Source organism: Centrocercus urophasianus, unplaced genomic scaffold (genome assembly GCF_019232065.1).
Source record: "Centrocercus urophasianus isolate 14NV4802_14NV808 unplaced genomic scaffold, USGS_Curo_1.0 seq_10, whole genome shotgun sequence".
Taxonomy (NCBI): domain Eukaryota; kingdom Metazoa; phylum Chordata; class Aves; order Galliformes; family Phasianidae; genus Centrocercus; species Centrocercus urophasianus.
Genome location: NW_024884142.1, coordinates 73,197,767 through 73,217,888, shown reverse-complemented (window position 1 = coordinate 73,217,888; position 20,122 = coordinate 73,197,767). Strand labels below are relative to the sequence as shown.

Here is a 20,122-nt window from a genome sequence, read left to right as displayed (position 1 = left end):
AGAATGGGGAAAAAAAAAATACTTTTAAAGGTATTGGCAGGTATGGGTCTGCAACACAACACAGGACTATGAGACAGGTCGGTGATGTCACTCAGAATGGCAAGTTAGGGTCATCCTGTTTCTATTCTGCTTTTAGACATCCACTGGCCTTGCCCTGAACACAGCATTCCCTACAGCGTAGCCACTCCCAAGACCTATAACAATGCATACAGTATGAATAAGTACATCACAGTGAAACAGGTAGAAAGTATGATTTGCTACGCTCGATCCTAGTGTTGTAGTGAAGATTACCTTAAGTAGCTGGAATGTACCATTGCTCACAGCCGTTCTCTGACTTTATCAGCTTGCCCAGAGACTTCCACCATAGCAGTGTTCATCTCAATGCTAACCTTGCATGTTATCCCAGGCTTCCTGTGGTAGAGGCATTTAATTGACATTTGCCTTCTACCACACCCCAAAAAACTCCATCACTGAAAGAGAGAAGAGGGTGGTGAAAACTAATGCCCAGAAAGGAATGCCTTACCTTGAGATACATAACAAGGACAATCAGTTTTTCTATAGCATGTTTTTAAACCCCACCATTCCTACTATACACAGAAGCCCAGTACTATAAGACAACACAGCTTCCACACAACTATTCTGAGACATCTTCAAAACAGACATAAACTGACAGCGATTTATTAAGTTCTCATGGGCCTGCTGCTAAGAGCTTTATTACACTGCCTTATTGATACTCTTTACACACTGCCTGCAATCTAAAATAAATACTACTCAGCTTCAGACCTGCTGCCACTTTTTTTTGTATGTTACAGTCTCACAATTGTTAACTGCACAGAAGCAGACAGAGGTAAAAGAAAGCTTTTATTTCAGTGCATCTCCTCACTGAGGCTCGTCACACATAAAACAAGTTCAAAGAGATGGTCCCAGGGCTCTTAACAAATCCATCTCAAAACTTACGCCTAGGGCAGAAGAACCACTCCTGCAGGCCAGAGTAGGAAGCCCGAAACAGCAGCACAGGGTTGTGCTTCTTGGCTACAGCCTGCTCACTCCATAGGCACCGTGTCCAGTTCATTCAGGAAACGCTGACACTTTCCCATCAGTATCTTGATGGCTTCAGTCACCAGCACATCTGGAGGCAAGATACCTGTCGACTCCACTGAAACTGCACAGAGATACAAGTCAGCACGGCCACTGCGCAGCTTCAGCCTGCAGCTGGCTCCAGCATTTGCCCCTCATCTTCCCTTACGCTGTACTTCTGCAAGCCAGAACTTTGCAGCTGGAAGAAATAAGCCATCAAAAAGCACGAACACATCCTACCCCGAAGCTGCACAAAACCACAATCTCAGTGGGTCCCCACAGGTATACAAACGTAGGAAGACCAATGATGCCAGGGAGAAGTGGGAGACTGAGACGAAAGTACACATTCTGGCCAGCCCCTGCTTGTTTGCACAAAGCAGAATAGGGCTCTCTGTTCTACAGAAAATGGGCCACTTACAGATGTAATGATTTCGCACTCTTGCTAGGCGCACAAGGTTTTTCAGACCCTCGTGTCGGAAGACTTCCCTGCTGAATGTGTCCAACCGTGCATTGGCTACTCTTGCCACCTTTTTTCCTAAAAGGAGAAAACAAAACAAGATGGGCAGCGGCAGCAGATGGGTACCTTGGGGTCACAAAAGCCTCAAACGGGAGAGGCATCAAAGCCACATATAGAAGAATTAGCACATCCCTAACACAAAACTCCAGCCTGGCAGAATTCATTTTCTTGAACATTTCCAAGCCAAACACAGCCTGTATGTACTCCTGGGCAGGACACAAGTCCTTGCCATGCTCAGCTGCTACAAAGAACAAGCTTGCTACCCAGACAGCTAAAGAGTACCATGGGGCTCTACAGACAGGCATGACACACCTAAGCATTTCAGAGACATCTCAGTTCATCACTGAAAACATCTGTGTGGGACAGCCGCTCAGCCAATACAACCAGGCTCAAAATAGCACAAACTGTTGCTGATTAGCAAGACAACATCACAGTGTGTTTTTTTTTCCCTACATGGTTTGGCTCTCTATTGTCTCTACTCAGACTCTGCTAACACTTGTTAGGAACAAGGCACTTTACAGCTGGGAAGAAAGCACCTTTGATGTTCTGGATCTCGATGACTCCAGGGGAAAAGCACTTCTGTAACGTCTCAGCTGCCTCATCCTCAATAGGCTGCAGGAGAGTAATGTCAGGAAGCAGTCGATAACTAGCTGTGGCCACAGGAGAAAACTTGGCATGATCTTTACCTGTACAAAGAGTGAAGAATTAAGGGTGAGAGCAGGCCTCAGGGTCAAGCCTGTTCTCCACTGTTTCCTGTCACACAGCTGTGCTCAAGTGCAAGCACCAGCACACCTGCTCCCAAGCCCAGACCCAGCACTCACCTATGCCCTTGACACAATGCATGAGCACATCTATTTCCTGGCCAGGTCGCAGCAGTGCTATGAGGATGTCATCATGGACAGGTCGGAAGTCAGCATCTGGAAAGAGGTCTGTCTGATTCCCCAAGGGCACCCATGTCATGTGCTTACTGTACACTGCCAAGAGAAGGCACAAACATCAGCCAGCTGCTGCCTCAGAAAACAGGTTGCTGACCTGTATGAGACTGGGGATGGCAAAAGTAAGCTCTGGATACTGTGAGGGAATTGGCTGTCTCTGCTCACAAGGCTAAATCCCAAGAGAGAGAAAGAAAAAAGTGAACAAGAGAAAAAACAAAAAGCTGCACCTACTTTTAGGACAAGCAGAAAGAGCTCTCACCTTTGTGATTGAAATACAGTTCATTTGGGTCTGATGATTCCTTGGCTGCCTGAGGATTCCGGCTGCATTTTATTTTCAGCTGGAACTGCAGAGTATCAATTTCCGTCCCCTCTTCGTCTCCTGGAAAGGGCAAAACAGTATCTTTATGGAATTGCACTTCTGCTCTGTTGAAGCATATCCAGAGATGGGCCACAAAAATGATCCAAGGGATGGAACATTTCTTCTATGAGGATGGACTGAAAGAGCTGGGGCTGTTCAGCCTGGAGAAGAGAAAGCTGCAGTGAGACCTGGAAGCAGCCTTTCAGTACCTAAAGAAGGCATACAATAAAGAAAGGGACAGACTTTACAGCAGGATCTGCTGTGACAGTACAAAAGAAAATGGGCTAAACCTTATAGAAGGTAGATTTGCTTTAGATATAAAGTGAGAGCGGTGAAAGTGAGGATGGTGAGGCAACTGAAACAGGTTGCCCGGAGATACAGTGGATGCCCTGTCCTTGGAGACTTTCAAAGCAAGGCTGGACAGCACTCTGAGCGCCTGATCTAGCTGTAGGTGTCTCTGTTCACTGCAGGAGACTTGGACCAGATGGTATTCAGGGGTCCCTTCATGCTCCTATGGCGTGACCTGGCTCCTCATTATGGGCTCCACCCTCACCACCGCTGCTTAACCTGAGACCCTCACCTTGGTTCCTGTACTCAAAGAGTCGAGGGTCGGCCCGGATGGGAATAAGGCCCAGGCGGTGCGCCAGGATCTCATCCTGCACGATGGACGTGTTGTTGTACACAAACACTTTTTCCACAGCCATCGTTGGCACCTCAGGGAGACAAGAGACCAAGGCGGTAAGATGCCTTCCACAGTACCCACATACGGACTATCCACCCGCACCGGCACCGTTCTCGCCACCCCTTCCCCCAGGAGCCGCCCCAGCCCCGCGGTACCTCGGCGAGCAGGATGCGGCGGAAGGCGTTGGCGATGGCCGCGTCGATTCCCACCATGTCGAACTCCAGCAGGCCGTCCTCCTCCCTCACCACGTCCACGCGGAACGCCTGCACGGGCCCCGCGCCGCGTCACACCAGAACCGACCACGGGGGCCCGCCGCCGCCGCCGCCGCCGCCCTCACTCACCTCCTCGAAGCGCCGCGGGTCCCACGCGTCGTCGTAGCCGGGGTAGTTGCCGGGGAAATCGGTGGTGTGGACCTGCGGGAGGCGCAGCCCGTGAGGGAGCGGGGGGCGAGGCGGCAGCCGCCCCGCAGCCCGCCGCCCTACGCACGTTGCGGACGCCGAACTCGCCCAGCACCACGCGCTCCCGCATCTCGTCCGTGCTCCGCTTGGCCGCCATCGCCGCCGGAAGCGGGAAGTCCGGCCCCGCCCAGGCGCGGCAGCGCCGCGCCGCCGCACACAAGATGGAGGCGCCACTCGCATGCTCTCTCGCGAGATCCGGCACGGCGCCCGAGGAACCGTCACGTCCGCGTCCCCCTCCTTCCTCCGAGCTCGGTGGCTCGCAGGGCCGGGCATTATGTCCGCGCCGGGCGGCGGCAGGAACGGCCCCGCCGAGTGGGGCGGCTTTGAGGACAACGTGCAGGTGGGGCCGTCCCGCGCGGGCGCCGTGGCGGGGAGAGCGGGGCCCGGGCGGGCGCTGACGCTCTGTGCCCCGGAGCAGGGCGGCGGCTCCGCCGTCATCGACATGGAGAACATGGATGACACGTCGGGTTCCAGCTTCGAGGACATGGGCGAGATGCACCAGCGCATGAAGGAGGAGGAGGAAGAGGAGGCGGAGGGCGAGGCGGGGGCCGGCGGGGAGGAGGACGGCGAATTCCTGGGCATGAAGGGGCTGCAGGGGCAGTTGGGGCGGCAGGTGGCCGACCAGGTGAGCGTGCTCCCGCCCCGCGACCGCCCCCGCCGTTCCCGGCCCTGCCGCTGCACGCGCCCTTCTCTCCGCAGATGTGGCAGGTGGGGAAGAGGCAGGCCTCCAAGGCCTTCAGCCTCTACGCCAACATCGACATCCTACGACCCTACTTCGACGTGGAGCCCGTCCAAGTGCGCACCAGGTGGGCAGGGAACACGCAGGGCTGGAACTGGCTGGCTGGCTGGCCCCCACAGCAGTGGGTTTGTGAATCCTTCCCAGCAAAGCTATAGCCCCCGACGGCACGGTTGCCTTTACTTAGTTCATGTAACCCTTTAAAAACGCTCTCTGTCCCCCACGAGTCAGCAGGAAGCGTTGGCGGTGGGTGTACGGGATCTGTTGCTTTTTGAAGCATCTTATTAACTCTCCTGATGCCATTCCCTGATTTGCTGTAATGCAGATTGCTGGAGTCCATGGTTCCCGTGAAGATGATCAATTTCCCACAGGTGAGTTCTCTCTCCCATGGCCTGAGTGACTGTTCAGCAGAGACCCTTCAAATTTAATTAGTCTGTGTTATTAAGGATCCAAGTTTGTTAGATAATCATCTCCCTCAAAATATTGGTAAATCCTTTCCTCAGTTGTTCCAAACCCCATTCTCACAGAACTGTAATCATAGAATATCCCAAGTTGGAAGGGACTCACCAGGCTCACCAAGCCCAACTCTGGGCTCCACAAAGCACCACCCAAAAATCAGACCATATGGCTGAGGCCATTGTCTGGATGCTTCTTCAACTCCAACAAGCTCGCCGCTGTGACCACTGCCCTGCGGAGCCTGTGCCAGCACTACCTTTAACGCTGCTACCCTTCTGCTACCTTTAATGCTGGTACAGTTCTAGAACTCTAGACTTCACCCATTTCTGCATCCTGTTTAACACCACTCTGACTCACCACACAGCCTATTCTGTGTGGCTTCTGACAGCAGTGGCCTTGCTGATGTTCCTCAGGTGATAAAACTCTCTTGAGATGCTCATTATGCCATTCAGGGTGGAGAGCCTGGAAGACACGAGCACAAACCAAACCTTCCCATCTCTCTCTTTACATGTAGAAGATCGCAGGTGAGCTTTATGGACCCCTCATGCTGGTCTTCACACTGGTGGCCATCCTTTTGCATGGGATGAAGACCTCGGACACTATAATTGTACGGCAAGTCTCAGTGATTAATTTGCGATTTGACTGGGTTTGGGATAGCCATAATGACACTGGAAAGGGAGAGGAAACCTCTTCCATGTCACAACAGCATCCTGATAAAAAGCAGATTTGATCTGAAGAAGCACCTTTTGGTTTAGAAAGGGGAGGAAAGTTGCATCAGAAAGTCTGATGTTCTGTTGCTGGGAGAGTTGGGGTGTAGATCATGGGGCAACCTGCCTGCTGTTAAGCTAGCTATGTGATTATGTTAGGAAAGCTCTGGGTACTCTCTGCAGTGGATCTTAAGTGCTGGCAGGCCTTTCTCTGAGTTCTCTTCAAACTGCTGCTGTCTTCACAGAGGGAAGGCACACTGATGGGCACAGCCATTGGCACCTGCTTTGGTTACTGGTTGGGCGTCTCCTCTTTCATCTATTTCCTGGCATATCTGTGCAATGCCCAAATTACGATGGTGCAGATGCTGTCGCTGTTGGTATGTACGGATGGGGCTGCCCCAGGATGGATGCTGGCTGTAGGGTGTTCCAGAGGGAGGGTGACCTTGAGCTTTTCCTAGAAACCTGGAAACATCTTTGTAAATTAGTGGTCCCAGATGACCATAATCCTGTCGCATCGGGACAACTTGGAAATCCAAGAAGCTCTTTGGACCTGACCTGTCCCAGAGATGGCACAAAGCAGCTGTTTCTGCTTGCAAGGTTCCCACTTAGGGAGATTTCCATTTTTCTGGGATCAGAAGCTTTTTCCTTCTGTTTCCTAGATTGCTGCAATCTCTGACAATCATGTGAATTTTTCAGACAGATTGGCTGGGTGTGAGCTGCTGTTAAAACTGTAGTGCTGTTTGACATTCTAGCTGGGAGCATGCGGTTTGTGAAGTACTGCCTTGCTAGAATGTTGCAAACGTAGGCTGCTCATTGCTCAATGACCCTTTGTGTGCAGGTGACAACTGTAACATGGATGTTTTTGTTTTGTCAGGGCTATGGCCTTTTTGGACACTGCATCACTCTGCTTGTCACCTATAATATCCACTTCCATTCCCTCTTTTATATTTTCTGGTTAGTCGTTGGTGGACTTTCTACACTTCGAATGGTAAGTGACAGGCAGTGCAGAGAGGAGGAAAGTGTTTCTTACTTTCTGTTCCTTGGGCTAGGCAAGTGATTCCACAGCTGGGTAAGGTGCTTAAAGAATAGCCTGATGCTTCTGAGTCATATGGCTACTAGTGTGTGGCCTGGCTGACTCTCCTCACCCATTCTGACAGCTGCAATAAGCCTGCTGTCTTATGTCCCCTGCTGCTCCAGAGAAACTTGCCTGAGCCTCCTGAACACTTGGTGAAACTGGGCAAGATTCATCTACCCAAAACAAAGTCAGATTACTCAGAATTTCTTGGTGCCACCTGTGAGAAAGGCTCTGAGTGGTGTTTCTACCAGCTCTCACTATTTAAACCATCCTCCTGTGTGCTCCTGAATGCAGTGCCAGAGGCTGATGTTGCAGTTATCCAGTCTCTTAGTCTCCACTTCTCTCCTAGGTGGCTGTGTTGGTGTCACGCACGGTGGGGCATACCCAGCGGCTCATCCTGTGTGGAACTCTTGCTGCTCTGCATATGCTTTTCCTGCTCTATCTGCACTTTGCTTATCACAAGGTGGTAGAAGGTAAGCAAGGGAAACACGATGGCAGTGCCTCTTAGATGTGGGGGAGGAGGAGATGGTGCTTTTTCCTTTCTCAGAGAGAAAGGATGGGCAGTTTAGAACTGACCTAAGGGCATCTGGGCCAGTTCCATGCCCAAGAGTGACTAGCACTGCCATTGTTAGCAGGAGATGTCAAAATAGGTCAGCATGTTAATGTGGGGTAGTCTGTGTGTGCAGTACTAGTACTCAAGACAAGCTGCAAGCAGGCTTCATCTTTCCCCACAAGTGTTAAAGCAGTGACTACTTTTTTTTATTGTCCAGTCCCTTCCTGAACCTTGCTAAAATCAGGCTGCTTTACTCTGATGAGGAAATATGTCATTAAAGTCTTTCCTTCTTTACCTAACACCTTTATTATCTTGAGTTGTACAGCACAGCAAAAGCTGCATCCTCTGCAGTCAGAACTTTCTACCAGGCTATACAGATTCAGTGGTCTTTGTGTTTTGTTGTTATTCTTTTAACAAACTATTAGTCTCCTTTAAAAAAAAAAAATTGAAATTGCATAATTTTGGCATAGCATCACAAGTCCTTTTAGAGCTAAACACTGTTCTTTCCTGGCTCCCTATTTGTGGCCAAGGTTCTCAGCCCTAATATGCAACATCTCAGCAAATGAAATATGGGAGAATATACTCCAAGCAATTTTCTTCAAGAATCTCCAGGACTGATTATCAGTCTTGAGAGGGTAACTGACAGGAAGTGCCATCAGCATGTGCACTTCCTTCCAAATACTGCATTGCAGTGATAAAAAATTCCATATCACACTTCCAACTGCAATTCCTAATATAAGCCTTGCAGGTATATCTCAAAATGAAAGCAAACAGTTGGTCTAAGAGGAGGTTATGTGCTGGAGTGAAGCAGAAATGATCTGTCAGGCTGCTTTGGCAGAGGAGAGTTCCTAGCAGTCTTTGCTCAGGTCAAATGACAAGGGGCTGGATTTAGCACCCTCAGAGAGAAAAGATCTACACTGCCCTGCCCCAAGGATAAACTCTGATCTGCATGCTGTGGTCTCCGGATGGAGGTGTTTATTGCTGTTTATTCTTGAGGGGCAAGATGTCTCCTCCCATTGCCTCCAAGTCCTAGGCTCTGCCATTCAGTGCCAGACAGAAAAACAAGAAGAAACACACCACCTGCTTCTGAACTAATTCTTGCCACTCTCCTCTTCCTCCTGTTTCCTGCAGGTATCCTGGACACATTGGAAGGACCCAACATGCCACCCTTTCAGAGAGTTGCCAGAGACATTCCAGTTGTTTCCAATGCTGTATTAAATACAACAGCCAAAGCCAATGCATTGACCCTGTAATTGCACAGTCTCGGACTTGCTTCCTTCACTAGTTTCAGGGCTGCATAGGGCTGTAGTAGCCTGCTGCCTCTTAGGAAAGGAACGGAACAACAGAGATGAGAGTTTTGTTTTGCCTTCCTGGACCTGTCCTTTGGGTTGCAGTTCTGCACAGCTGCATGGACAGCACCTCCATGACTCAGGAGGACGACGCTCTTCCACCCACTCAGATCTGGGCTGTCTTGAGTAGTCTGGCTCTATTGCCTGCATGTTTAGCTGGGATTTCCTAGCTCGATTAGTACCTTACCCCTCTTTATGCTTGCTCATGTAACTCCAGGACTGTCTGCTCTGTTCCTGTCCTGAAGAGGGAAGAATTAAATTGATGTTGGTTTTGAATGGTGTCCTATGTTTGAGCCTACTTATGTAATGGGAGAGTGTTGTGGGGTCTCTGTGCCGTGATTTATCTTGTCTAGACTGACAGCATAACTCTTTGCATTTTTGTGCTGTCATATTTCCAAGTGTTTCAGGATAGGTGACCTGTCTTGGGCAGTTTTTCCGTAGCCTAAAAGGGACTTCAGCTACACTGCAGATTTTTAAGAAACATTATGATATTTAACCATATTCTCTTCCTTGTCATGTTCCAGATTGATCCCTCTCTTTCCATTTGGTCAAGTTGCTATCTCACCTCACTGCCCGTTCTCCTGTACGTCAGAAATATATCTGTCCCTGTGCTATCACACCTTTCTGTTTGTTTTATCACCCTTCTGCTTGAGTTGCTCTGAGACAGCAGTTCTGACTGCAGTCAGCATGTCTGTGAGCAGGGAGGCTCCAGCAATGATAGGGAAGTAAGTAGAACAGCTCAGGCTAGGCTTACCTGCACTGCAGTAGCTCACAATTGAATAGTTCAGCTGTAGTCTTCCTTCGTTGGTCTAAGAGTGTTAAGATGTGGGCTGGTTTCTGGCTTTCAGTCTCCCTCCTGGAAGAAAGGAGCCACACCTAAGAAGCTGACACTCATACTGAAGATAAAAATTAAAAAATCCTCTCTCAGTGTGGCTACAATCAGCACAAGGTAGGTAACATCAAGAACTGCACTCCCCTTTGTTTTATTAGTGGGAGAGGATAGTACTGTTGAGATGAGATTCAAACTAAAGCCAAGGTGTGATGAAAAAGAGGAAAGCAGTGCCAGCTACTGCAGTCAGGCTGCTCATCACTTCAGTTACCACAATGTCACTGGACATGACTTGAGCATTTCAGTCACAGACCTCCTTTCTACTGTTGCTTATTCCTGAGTTCATCATTTGTTTCCCTTCCAAGAGCACGAAGTTAATCTGCTAACACATGCACAGTAGACCCATTTTCTGACTTTCGCCCCCAGCCCCCAATTTATTTTGGCTGAAGAACGCAAGAACAAGTTGCTTGGGAGCATCAGCTACACCATTTGGGCCAGCAATCTCCATGTTTCTTGAGCAATTAAGCCACTTTCAGCACCTAGCATTTCCATTATTTTCAAACTTATAAGAATTTGTAACTACAAGTCTGGCATTCCCCTTCGCTATAACTCTATGGGAGGTTAGTTTCTAGTTTTCTGACTGCCCATTTCTTGCCCTGGCAGCATAGAATGGGTCTGTTTTTCTCAGTGAAAACTTCTCAAGTGCAGGCAGGGAGAAAGGAAAGGAGAAAGAGATGACTGCCACTAGAAAAATTCCAGACAAGAAGAAAAACAGGGACAAAATAACACTGCTGATCTGTGGGCATCATTGAGACCTGTGCTCCCTTTCTATGCCCTGTCATTTAGCTAGGTCAGAACGACAAAGCTGCACCTGTGTTTTCACTCAAAGTACAGGAGAGCTACAAGAGAAGTCTTCATGCTCTCCCTGTGCAGCTTATGTGTCCTGTCTGCTAGGGACAGATGACGAGAGTAATGACAAACCACCCTCTCAGATGCTGTGGGACTTGCTCTGCTCCAGTTCCACAGAGGTCATCCTCTGTGCAGCAGCTGGAGCTTGAAACATTTTCTACTACCAGAACTTTGGTGCTCTGCTGAGACATTCAGACTTTCTCCTTTTACTGACAGAGGGGGACATGCAGAGAAATGCATGTGTGCTGCAGTTCCTTAGAGCAGGCTGAGCACACTGCCTTAGTCAGGTCCCTGTGGGAGGGCAGGTCAGTTTTACACAAGCCCTCTAGTTATCAGTGCAAGCCTTACATCCCCATCATGCCAGACACTCTCCACCTTTAATGCCTTTGTTTTCTGCCATGGCTTTTGCAGGAAATCTAAAATAAGTTTCTCCCTCCTCCCCTGCAGCATACCTAAAGTAATTCCTCACACCTGTGGCTGCTGAGGAAGGGTAATGCTACAGGAACTGTGTAAGCCTTTTTAATTAAAGCTGAAATAAATATGAGGCTGTCACATTAGAAAGAGGAAGGTAAAACATCGATGCATTCTATGGTCTCCTCTCCTCTGCAGTACCTGGAGACCAACCCTTCTTACAGTCCATTGCACCTGGTGTAACCTTAGTTATGTTCTGGGTTACAGGTATTCTGTTTGTTCTCCCATTTGTCTTCCTCCTCATGTCTAGTCTCACTCTAGCTGCTCATCACCTGCTGTTCTTCCCTATTTATATGTCAGCCATTAGTGGCATCAGTCTAGGGGGTCAGCTCTCATCTTCCATGCCCCAGCAGGAAAACAATAAATCACCTTCCTCATACCTGCTGGGTAACTGCACATGACAAGGAAGTAATACCTAGCTCTCGACAAAATACCACTGCCAAATTTGCCTCTGCAAAGCCCTCGGTGAGGCTTAGCGAGACAAGCTTTGAACCACTTGCTCCTTTACCACTAATCCCAGTGTATATGAGCTTAAAGCAAGGTAGGATATTCATCTTCCTGATGTACTCTTGCACCTGAGTGCAGGCACTGAAGATGCCATCACTAGGGCTTCAAAGCCAGGCTGATGCCCTAAGCAGTGCTTCCAGGCTGCTGCTGTCAACTGAAGTGGGACATGTCCCAGGGGCTCTCTTCCAAGTGCCTCTCTAATAACAGCCTGCTGAAGGAAGCATGGGTTAATTAGTGCGTGGAGGTGATTATCAAGTGAAACTAAGTGCAGTCTTCCACTCAACCTGTGCTGATCAGCAGCTGTTACTTAGACAGACCACTATGACATTCACCCTGTACCACCTGCAGCCCTGCAATATACAGGATTGTCTTCTTACTTGAACCATTTAATGGCTTCAGAGATCAGGAACTCCTTTTTTGAAAACTATCACCAGCTGGATACAGACAGCTGCTGTTCATATCCCAGAACAGATATACTGCCAGGTTGTGGTTCACTCCTGGTGCAGCCTGCAGATGCAATTCCAAGCCTGGGCACCCATGTGCAACAGGAAATGCAATATGCATGGTGATGTATACGTTTGGCTGCAGTCAAAGCTTTAGAGTTGACATAAGAGTTGACATCAGAGACCCTTGGTCTCATCTAGGACATAACATGCAGCTAGTGGCTCAGGTGACCCGCTCCTCCATTTAACAGGAGAAAAACTGCTTAACAATCCCCTCCATATTCTGTTTTTCCACTCCTCTCTCATGGTATGGCTTGCAAGCAAAGCGGAGAAGCTTGGGTTTGTCCCTTAGTTACCCAGTGGACTGGAATTCACTTGAGTGCTGCCATATACAGCAGCCAGGCTTTCTCCTTAGCAGATTAGCTATGTGCAGAAAGCTGCCTACTTATGTGGTTTAACCTAATTTCCACATCACTGGCTTCCTTTTTCAGCTCACTGGAGTTGAAACAACACAGGCCCTGCTTCATATTTCTCTCCAACTACAGCATTACAAGAAGGTGGAAAAGAGCAATTTCCTGATCCATATCAGAAAATTAAAAGGGCATCACAAACATCCCTCACATCTCTCATCAGGATGCGTGCTGCAGAGGTGAACAAACCTACAGCACTTCCTGAAGCCTTTCAGACTTTCCAGCTACCTCCTTGCACTGGCCAGGGGACAAGACATGAGGCAGGTCTGCTCCCTTACCATGAGCCTGAGGCACGCTGCTGCCACCTGAGGACACGTCCATCCCCCCAGCCCCCTCCTTCCAGGCTGTACCCCAGCATACATCATTCCCTGCTGCAGGAAGAAAACCACTGAAAGGATGATAGATGCCCTCATTTCTTCTGCTTCTTCTGTGCACCCAGCTGTGGCCCAGAACCCTTCACGTGCTGCCCTACTTCTATGAGAGGAAATCACATTAAATTAATCCTCCAGGAGCTCCTCACAACCCCACTGATACCACCTCTGCTGTGTGCAGGCTTGCACGCCTTCATGCCACAATGCAACCAGCTGTGGAAGATGGCACGTCACCATTTTTCCATAATTATTTTTGTTAGCTCAGCCCTAAGTTCCGACCCTGGGCCATCCACCCCACACGAGCTCATTCCAGCAGTAGCCAACAGAACTCCAACCCCTCCTTGTACCCAAGGGACAATAAGGAGCCTCGAGCCCCATCCTCCACCACACTCTCCATACATACGATGTGCTGTGAACCCACTCAGAAAACCCCATGGCCCCGACCCGCCTGCCCCAGACACCAGACACGGCTCACACTGACCTGCAGACCGCTGTGCCACACGTGCCGGGACCAAGACTGAGGATCAGCGGGTTTCAGCAGATAAAGCCAACGGGCGGTTACTGCCCAGCCCGGGGCACACCATAGCCCAGCGACTTCGGCCCATTCTCGGGGACTTCGCCCGCACACCCTCTTCTCAGTACCAGAGGACGGCAGACGCTCGTCGCGTGCCTCGAGTGGCGGCGGGGCACAAAATGGCGGCGTAACCGGTGGGGCGGGACGGGCCGCTCTGCGTGGGGCGGGAGGAGGGAGGGGGCGGAGCGGCCCCGCAGGTGCGGGCGGGGCGGGAGCTACTGCCGGCCCCGGCTGGAGCGGCGGGTCGGCACGGCGCGTTCTCTCTCCGGCCCCGCTCCGGATCAGCCCACGCCGATGGCTCCCTCTGGCCCCGCCGCCCGCTGCGGGGAGCGGGGCGGCCCGGTGGCCGCCGGTAAGGCTGCGCGGTGACGCCCCCGGGGCCGCGGTGGGCCGGGCCGGCAGCGCCCGGTGGCGGCGGCGTTGGCGCTCGCCCCGGCCCGCAGCGCGCAGCGCGGCTCCCTCTCGGCGCCGCGGGCTAGGCGGGCTGCGGCTCCCCGAGCGGGCGGAAGATGCTGCCTGGGTCCATCCAGATCTCCGGGGAGACGCTGTCGGGCGCGGAGATCCGGGACATCTGCGAGAGCCTGCGGGAGAACTCGGTGCGGCTGCTGTCGCTGCGCGGCTGCCAGCTCTCGGAGCGCGACTTCGGGCACGTCTGCCGGGGGGTGGCCGAGTCCCGCTCCCTGGCGCAGCTCAACCTCAACCTGGGCATCGTCTCCAACATCAACCGCGTCAAGCAGCTGGCCGAGGCCCTGAAGACCAACCGCTCCGTCCAGTCCCTCTTGTGAGTAGCGGGGAAGCGGCGGGTGCCCAGTAGGGTCTGCCCAGCCTGATGGGGACAGAGGCTCCCGGCCAGCCCCGGCGCAAGGAGCAACGTCCTTGATGCTGCAGATGCCACTCCATTGCCCTTCACTGGGCCTGGGGACCTAACTCTGCTCTCATCTGGTTGGCGTGGTTTCGTTTGTCTCCCCAAACCTGGGTGGCCCTGGTGCTGGGAAGGACCTCCTTGAGCCCTGCCAGTGTCCTCCACTGCCCTTCATCCCTGCTGGGAGAGGAGTGCCTCTGCAGCTGCCGGCTGAGCCCCTCTGCAGGGCCTTCCTAGCACATTTTCCCCATCTGACATTAGAATCATTCTCCTCTACTTCTCCCTCCTCCTCGGGTTAGCTAGCTCCTGGGCTTTCTCCTTGGTGATTTCCCTTTTACCTCTGCAGTCTCCATGGGAGTCCCCTGACGGATGCAGGCTTGGCTCTCCTCAACCCTGCGCTCTCCATCCACCCCTCGCTGGTGGCTCTGGACCTGGGAGACTGCATGCTGGGTGATGAAGGCATCAACCTCATCTGTGGACTCCTGCCACCTGACGGGGCTAAGTCTGGTAAGCACGAGGGCTGTGGGCTGCATGGAAGCCAATGGAGCTTTACATAGAGCAAATGGACACAGCCGAAATCCTCAGCCCTGGGAGAGGCAGGCTCTGTAACTTGGGCTGAGGGACTTATTTTCCCAACTCATGTAAAGCAGAAAAACCAAGTGATAGAAGAGCAGTTCCCATGGGCTTTCTGCTATCATTTGTCCTGCAGGCAGCTTGTTGCTCAGGGACCAACAGGTTGCTTCTGGTTCATGACAGGAGCACTTGATACTGGAGGAGGGAACAACTTGGATTTTTCATTTATTATTTTGCACTAGCTTGTCGATAATCACCACAGATAAATACATGGTGTGCTTCTCACCCCACTCTTGGCTTTACTGTCAGCACCCAGAAATTATCCCTGCAGATGGGTGCACACATGGAGTGTGTAGATGGTCAGAGCCTCAGTGCTAAGGCTCAGATCTTTACAGAGGATGATCTTTAGAGCTCTGAGGCCCCACTTAAAAGGGGAACTATCATATACCGGGTAAAACTCCCTCTCTCCCTGGCATTCAGAGTCTTTTCCACAGACTTCTGCCTGCCCATGTTCACAGTGCCACTGATTCTGTTATCTCAGTTTGTCACCACTCCTGGGTTTAAGCTGTCCCTGTGATCCTCGCTGACCTATCACCTCATGCCACCTACTCCAAACTCTTTAGTCTGTTGGAGTACAGGAGACACATCTCCTGGTTAGCTGAACTCATTTCATTCTGACTGCTCTGGTGACCCTCAGACTCTGGTTTGGCTTCTCTCTCCTCTCCAGGCCTCAAGGAGCTGACACTGAGTGCCAACCCAGGTGTCACGAGCAAAGGCTGGGGCCGCCTGGCCATTGCTGTGGCTCACAGCTCCCAGCTCCGAGTGCTGAACTTGGACTACAACCCCCTGGGTAAGCTGGGGACCAAGGGATACTATGCTCCCACCTGTCTGTGTTTGTGCTATTTGCTTTGGTGGGTGGCTGGGAACCCAGCTGTTGATGGGCAGCAGAGTGTCACCAGCAGGACAGGGCAGCTTGTTGCACTGTCTTGCCTGGCCCCCAGCAGAGACCTCACCCTGATGGGTGCCCACAGCAGTAAGGAAGCCAGCCCTGCTGTCCAGTGTAATGTGGCCATGAGACCTGCTGAAGGAGCGGAAAGGAGGTAGTGGCCTGCCTGTGTGTCATCATTTTTGACCTTTCACTTCTTCCCTGTACCTGAAGTCCTTGTACCAGGGCCCAACATCAGCATGGCAGAGGCCCTAAAAGCCCCCCTTGCTCCTCCCTTCTCTTTTCCATGGAGCAGGGGGAAGGAGGAGAACCTGGCATGGGTTGCCATAGAAACCAACTCTCTCCAGCTCCACTGTGAGGTGGTGAGAAGGAGAACAGGCCATGCCTCCCTAACCCAGGCATGGGCTGGGCACTTCCCACCTCACCAGACCCTGTCAGACCAGGTCACCCTCCAGAACAGCAAAGACCCCAGGGTGTTACCTTGTGTCAGCCTGGTTTTCCTCAGGAGAGGATGCGTCACAGTCCTGTGTCCCCAGGAAATTCCTAGAGAACACCCTGGTGTCTCTTTCCTTCACTGGCATTGATCTCTAATGCTCCCAGTTCTGCTGCACCACCCCAGAAGTCTCCGCCCTTTCCAACGTGGCAGCCTATTAGCTGGCACAGGCCTCAGCCACACTCTGACTTTCCCTTAGGCTATTTCAGGTCCTTATTGTGAGTCCCAGATCCTTTTCAGGGAAGGTGAAAGGTCCTCGCAGCCTTGAGTAGGAAGGAGATGTGGGTAGATGCAGTTCCTTGGGGTATAAAATAAATTTCCCTCAGTTAACAACTTTTTTTTCCTTAGGTAGCCAAGACTTAGAAGTTGTCCAATGGCAGAAATCTGCAGAGGGTGTTTCCATGACAGCCTCACAAGAGCAGGGCTTGTATATGAGTGAAGGCAGGCACTGCTCACAGCCCTGGTTTGCTTCTCCTATAGGTGACCAGGTAGCCGGGATGCTTGCTGTTGCTGTGGCCTCCAGTCGAACCCTTGAAGTTTTGGATTTGGAGGGAACGGGACTCACCAACCAATCAGCCCAGGTAAGGAAACCTGTTACTCTTACATCATCATTGCAGTCTAAAGGAAATAGGTCCTGACCATTTATATAGGAGCAGAATACCTTCCTTCGCTTCCACCTAGAAATGTTGCTGCTCCTTTCCTGTCCTATTGCATTCAGCCACAGGAGGAGCTCAGAAGCCACAGCTCCAGCGCTGGGGCTCTTTTGGCTCCTTCAAGTCAGCAGGGAAAAGTCACACAGCTCTATTTGGTGAATTTGTTGTGGAGGATCAGAGCTAAAGCACTGTGTACAGATGGGGGCAAGGCATGGTAGCATAGGCTTTCCCCTGAGAGATGGGACTTAGCTGGGTATGTGGGAGCAACAGGATGTAGAGCAGTCCCCTTCTCTTTGGACAGAGCAAGAAAGTCTAGACTCAGCTCTTCCCACAGGAATATGGGAAGTCCTCAGGCTCTTAGAAAGTCTGGCAAAGGGAGGTCAAAGCCAAGGGATGGTGGAGGTAGAAAGAGGAGGGCTGGAGTTTGCAGGGAGATGGTGCTGAAACTCTTGCTGTTGAACCTAGCTGCTGTTTATGCTTCTTGTCAGCCTGCTTATCTCTCTCTGCTCAGACCTTGCTAGACATGGTAGAGAATTACCCCACGGCCCTACGGACACTCATCCTGTCAGAGAACAACATCAGTCCTGAGCTGCAGCAGCAGATCTCTGACCTGCTCTCAGAGGGTGAGGAAGAAGAGGAAACAGAAGCTCGTGAAGTCACAGCCAGGGAGAAGAACCCCTGGATCTGCCAGAACAGTAAGAGCTCTGGGGCCTGGCATGGTGGGGTTGGCAGAAAGGAATAGGGGTGCCTAAGGTGTTTCCTAGTGCCACTTATCTCTCAGAGTGGGATTGGTTAGTGGTATCTGTCCCTTACCCCTGTGAGCTGGAATCCAGACAGCCTCCATCTATGACCTTCATGTTTAATAGTGTTGGGCTGAGCCGTGCTTGGAAAAGGAACTTCCAAGGACAGTGCGGCTGCTGCAGAGAGTAGGAACAGCATCTCAAAGGCGTTTTTACTGATGCCGCAGGAATAAAATCTTTGTGCACAGTCTTAAAACCAAGGGCAGGAACATTAAAATCTCAGGGGTCTTTGCCAGATATCCTAGCCAAAACTCATGTCATTCCTCACTGCTTCCAGAACTGGCACAGGATCCTGTCCCTGTGGCCTAAGCTTGTGAGAGTTTAGCCAGGTACCACAGCCTGTCTGTGCAGTGGCTTGTAATATAGGTATGTGAAGGAAACACCGATAGGCTGTTGTGTGTGTGTACACAGTATTGTATGTTATCATATCTGCATTATGATCCTGTTGGTTTGTTAGATTTTTTTTCTTTTTTCCTTCTCCCCATTCTACTAGCGGATTAGCAGACAAGCACAACCACTCTCAGGACATCTGGTCCTTCAGTTGTTAGAGCCATAAATCTCCTTTGCTGGCAGCTCTGACCACTTTTGGGACCCATACCACTGCAAGGCCAGAGAGCTGTCCTCACCTTCCTGGAGCCAGGCTGAGGAGGGCTGCACAAACCCTCTGTTCATGCAACACAGCAAATCAGGATTTCCAGACCTGCTGCCACAAAACGTTAGCTTGCCTGCTGACTTCCTGGGGAGGCTGTGCCACCACCCTAGGTGGGTTCAGTCTGTGGCTGCCTGCCAGCTCATCCCTGCTGGACACTGGCTTTAGAGCTGAAAAGATTCCATTCATCACATGCAGTTTTAAAGGGGAAGAGCTGACTAAGCACACAGCTGGGTCAGCAAGACCAGTAACTGTATGTGTCAAGAAGGTGCAGGGGGCTTAGACAGATGTTCCTGACAGCCAAGTACCCCAGGTTGCTGAGACACAACAAATACAGGTGCTCACCCTGGTCTCTTGCAGCAGTCTTTACCTTCCTACCTTCTCCCTGCCCAGGTGTCTTACAACAGTGACCACCACCCCACCCACCCCAGCCCCGTTAGCTGCATGACCTGGGCAGGCTTAGCTCCTACTTAATCTCCAAATCCTCTCAGCACTTTGCTTCCATCCTGCAGGGCTGCAGTCCTTCATCCTCACTCTGGATCTGGAGAGCAGCTCTATGTCCTTCCGCAGCCCCAAAAGCTCACTGTTTTCTCCTTTTCACCACAGATCCCAGCTCCCAGATGGTCTTGATGACGTCAGGCCTCGGTGACAGCCTCTTAGCAGAAACAGAGATGTAGCTGGGCTACTCTGCCTGCTTCTGCCAAGGAAAGTGCTGCACGCATGGCACGCCGGGGTGCACACACCCACCAGCTCCTTGCCTCCAGTGAGATGCACCTGGGATCTCCTTACGCATTTCACGTCCTGTCGATGCTCCCTTGACTCTCTGAGTACTGGAGCCTGGTTTGAGTGAACCTCTACACATCTGTGTCATCACACGCCCCGTCGGCTGCTTGTGATTGTCTGGTTGCTGCATGTGTTACTCACACTGCCCTGCCTCTCCCCATGCCTGGCCGCACCCTGCAGGACGCAGGCTGTATTTATTCAGATGTGTATAAGAGATGGTCTTTCTATTGCTTGTTCTGCTGTCACAATCAGAGTTTTATAAAGGTCACAGATGTGGCACTGCTCACAGCTGCCTCAGTCCTTCTGCTCCCGCTACATCGAGGTAATTACGCTGACAGAAATAGTGCTAAAAATGGGCATTTCGCTTTCCACATGTACAGGAGGGGGCATAGCACGAGCAGCAGGTGGCAGCACCGCCCAGGGCCGGGCTCTTTGCTCCCTGCGCAGCCCGAGCTCCCTGCTGCCCTGCCCCAGTGAGAACCAGCCTGCTGCAGATGCTACTCACAGCTCGCAGGACAGGGACAAGGGACAAAGAGGCACACTGCCACCAGGGGTGAGTTTCTGCTGAAGCTAGCTATCAGGCATGGGCTTCTGCAGAAAAGTATGAGGTGCTGGCACACTCCTTCACACGTCAAACAAGCTCGGTCAGCCCCTCGTGGAATGCACAAGCTCCGCTGGAAGCACAAGATCTGGGACCACAGGTGCAAGAAAGTGGTTCCGCAAGGGTGAAGGATACTAGCTTCCACCTTCCCTTTGTTGCAAGGGAGCACAGCTCCCTTAGAGGAGATGCCTGCCTGGTCTTGCAGTGAGGTCCAGCATAGTCCTGTTCGCTCTCCTCCAGGCCTTCATTTCTGTTGGAAGTGAGGGCTGGAGCCTGTCTACGGGG

The 20,122-nt window shown here is 51.5% G+C and overlaps 3 protein-coding genes and 1 long non-coding RNA gene across 4 annotated transcripts; 2 read left to right on the top strand and 2 right to left on the bottom strand.

Moving 5' to 3' along the window:
• Nucleotides 1-842: 842 nt before the first annotated feature.
• POLR1C (RNA polymerase I and III subunit C) lies at nucleotides 843-4,137 on the bottom strand. The gene is made up of 9 exons (XM_042839744.1): nucleotides 4,056-4,137; nucleotides 3,911-3,982; nucleotides 3,725-3,832; nucleotides 3,468-3,600; nucleotides 2,789-2,908; nucleotides 2,416-2,568; nucleotides 2,131-2,280; nucleotides 1,496-1,612; nucleotides 843-1,162 (listed from the first exon to the last, which is right to left on the bottom strand). Exons 1-9 carry the CDS (start codon nucleotides 4,122-4,124, stop codon nucleotides 1,044-1,046), a joined length of 1,041 nt encoding a protein of 346 aa, XP_042695678.1. The 5' UTR covers nucleotides 4,125-4,137; the 3' UTR covers nucleotides 843-1,043.
• Nucleotides 4,138-4,258: 121 nt separating this feature from the next.
• YIPF3 (Yip1 domain family member 3) lies at nucleotides 4,259-9,179 on the top strand. Its single transcript, XM_042828426.1, has 9 exons — nucleotides 4,259-4,367; nucleotides 4,446-4,652; nucleotides 4,727-4,833; nucleotides 5,089-5,134; nucleotides 5,734-5,826; nucleotides 6,172-6,303; nucleotides 6,801-6,914; nucleotides 7,351-7,474; nucleotides 8,686-9,179. The coding sequence occupies exons 1-9, from the start codon at nucleotides 4,302-4,304 to the stop codon at nucleotides 8,805-8,807; spliced, it is 1,011 nt and encodes a 336-aa protein (XP_042684360.1). The 5' UTR covers nucleotides 4,259-4,301; the 3' UTR covers nucleotides 8,808-9,179.
• On the bottom strand, nucleotides 4,700-13,573 carry LOC122165470. The gene is made up of 3 exons (XR_006170492.1): nucleotides 13,385-13,573; nucleotides 9,658-9,759; nucleotides 4,700-5,179 (listed from the first exon to the last, which is right to left on the bottom strand). It is a non-coding gene; the product is annotated as an uncharacterized LOC122165470 (long non-coding RNA).
• Nucleotides 13,574-13,944: 371 nt separating this feature from the next.
• LRRC73 (leucine rich repeat containing 73) lies at nucleotides 13,945-19,522 on the top strand. The gene is made up of 6 exons (XM_042808900.1): nucleotides 13,945-14,258; nucleotides 14,686-14,846; nucleotides 15,640-15,762; nucleotides 16,832-16,932; nucleotides 17,516-17,699; nucleotides 19,060-19,522. Exons 1-6 carry the CDS (start codon nucleotides 13,987-13,989, stop codon nucleotides 19,128-19,130), a joined length of 912 nt encoding a protein of 303 aa, XP_042664834.1. The 5' UTR covers nucleotides 13,945-13,986; the 3' UTR covers nucleotides 19,131-19,522.
• The last annotated feature ends 600 nt before the right edge of the window (nucleotides 19,523-20,122 follow it).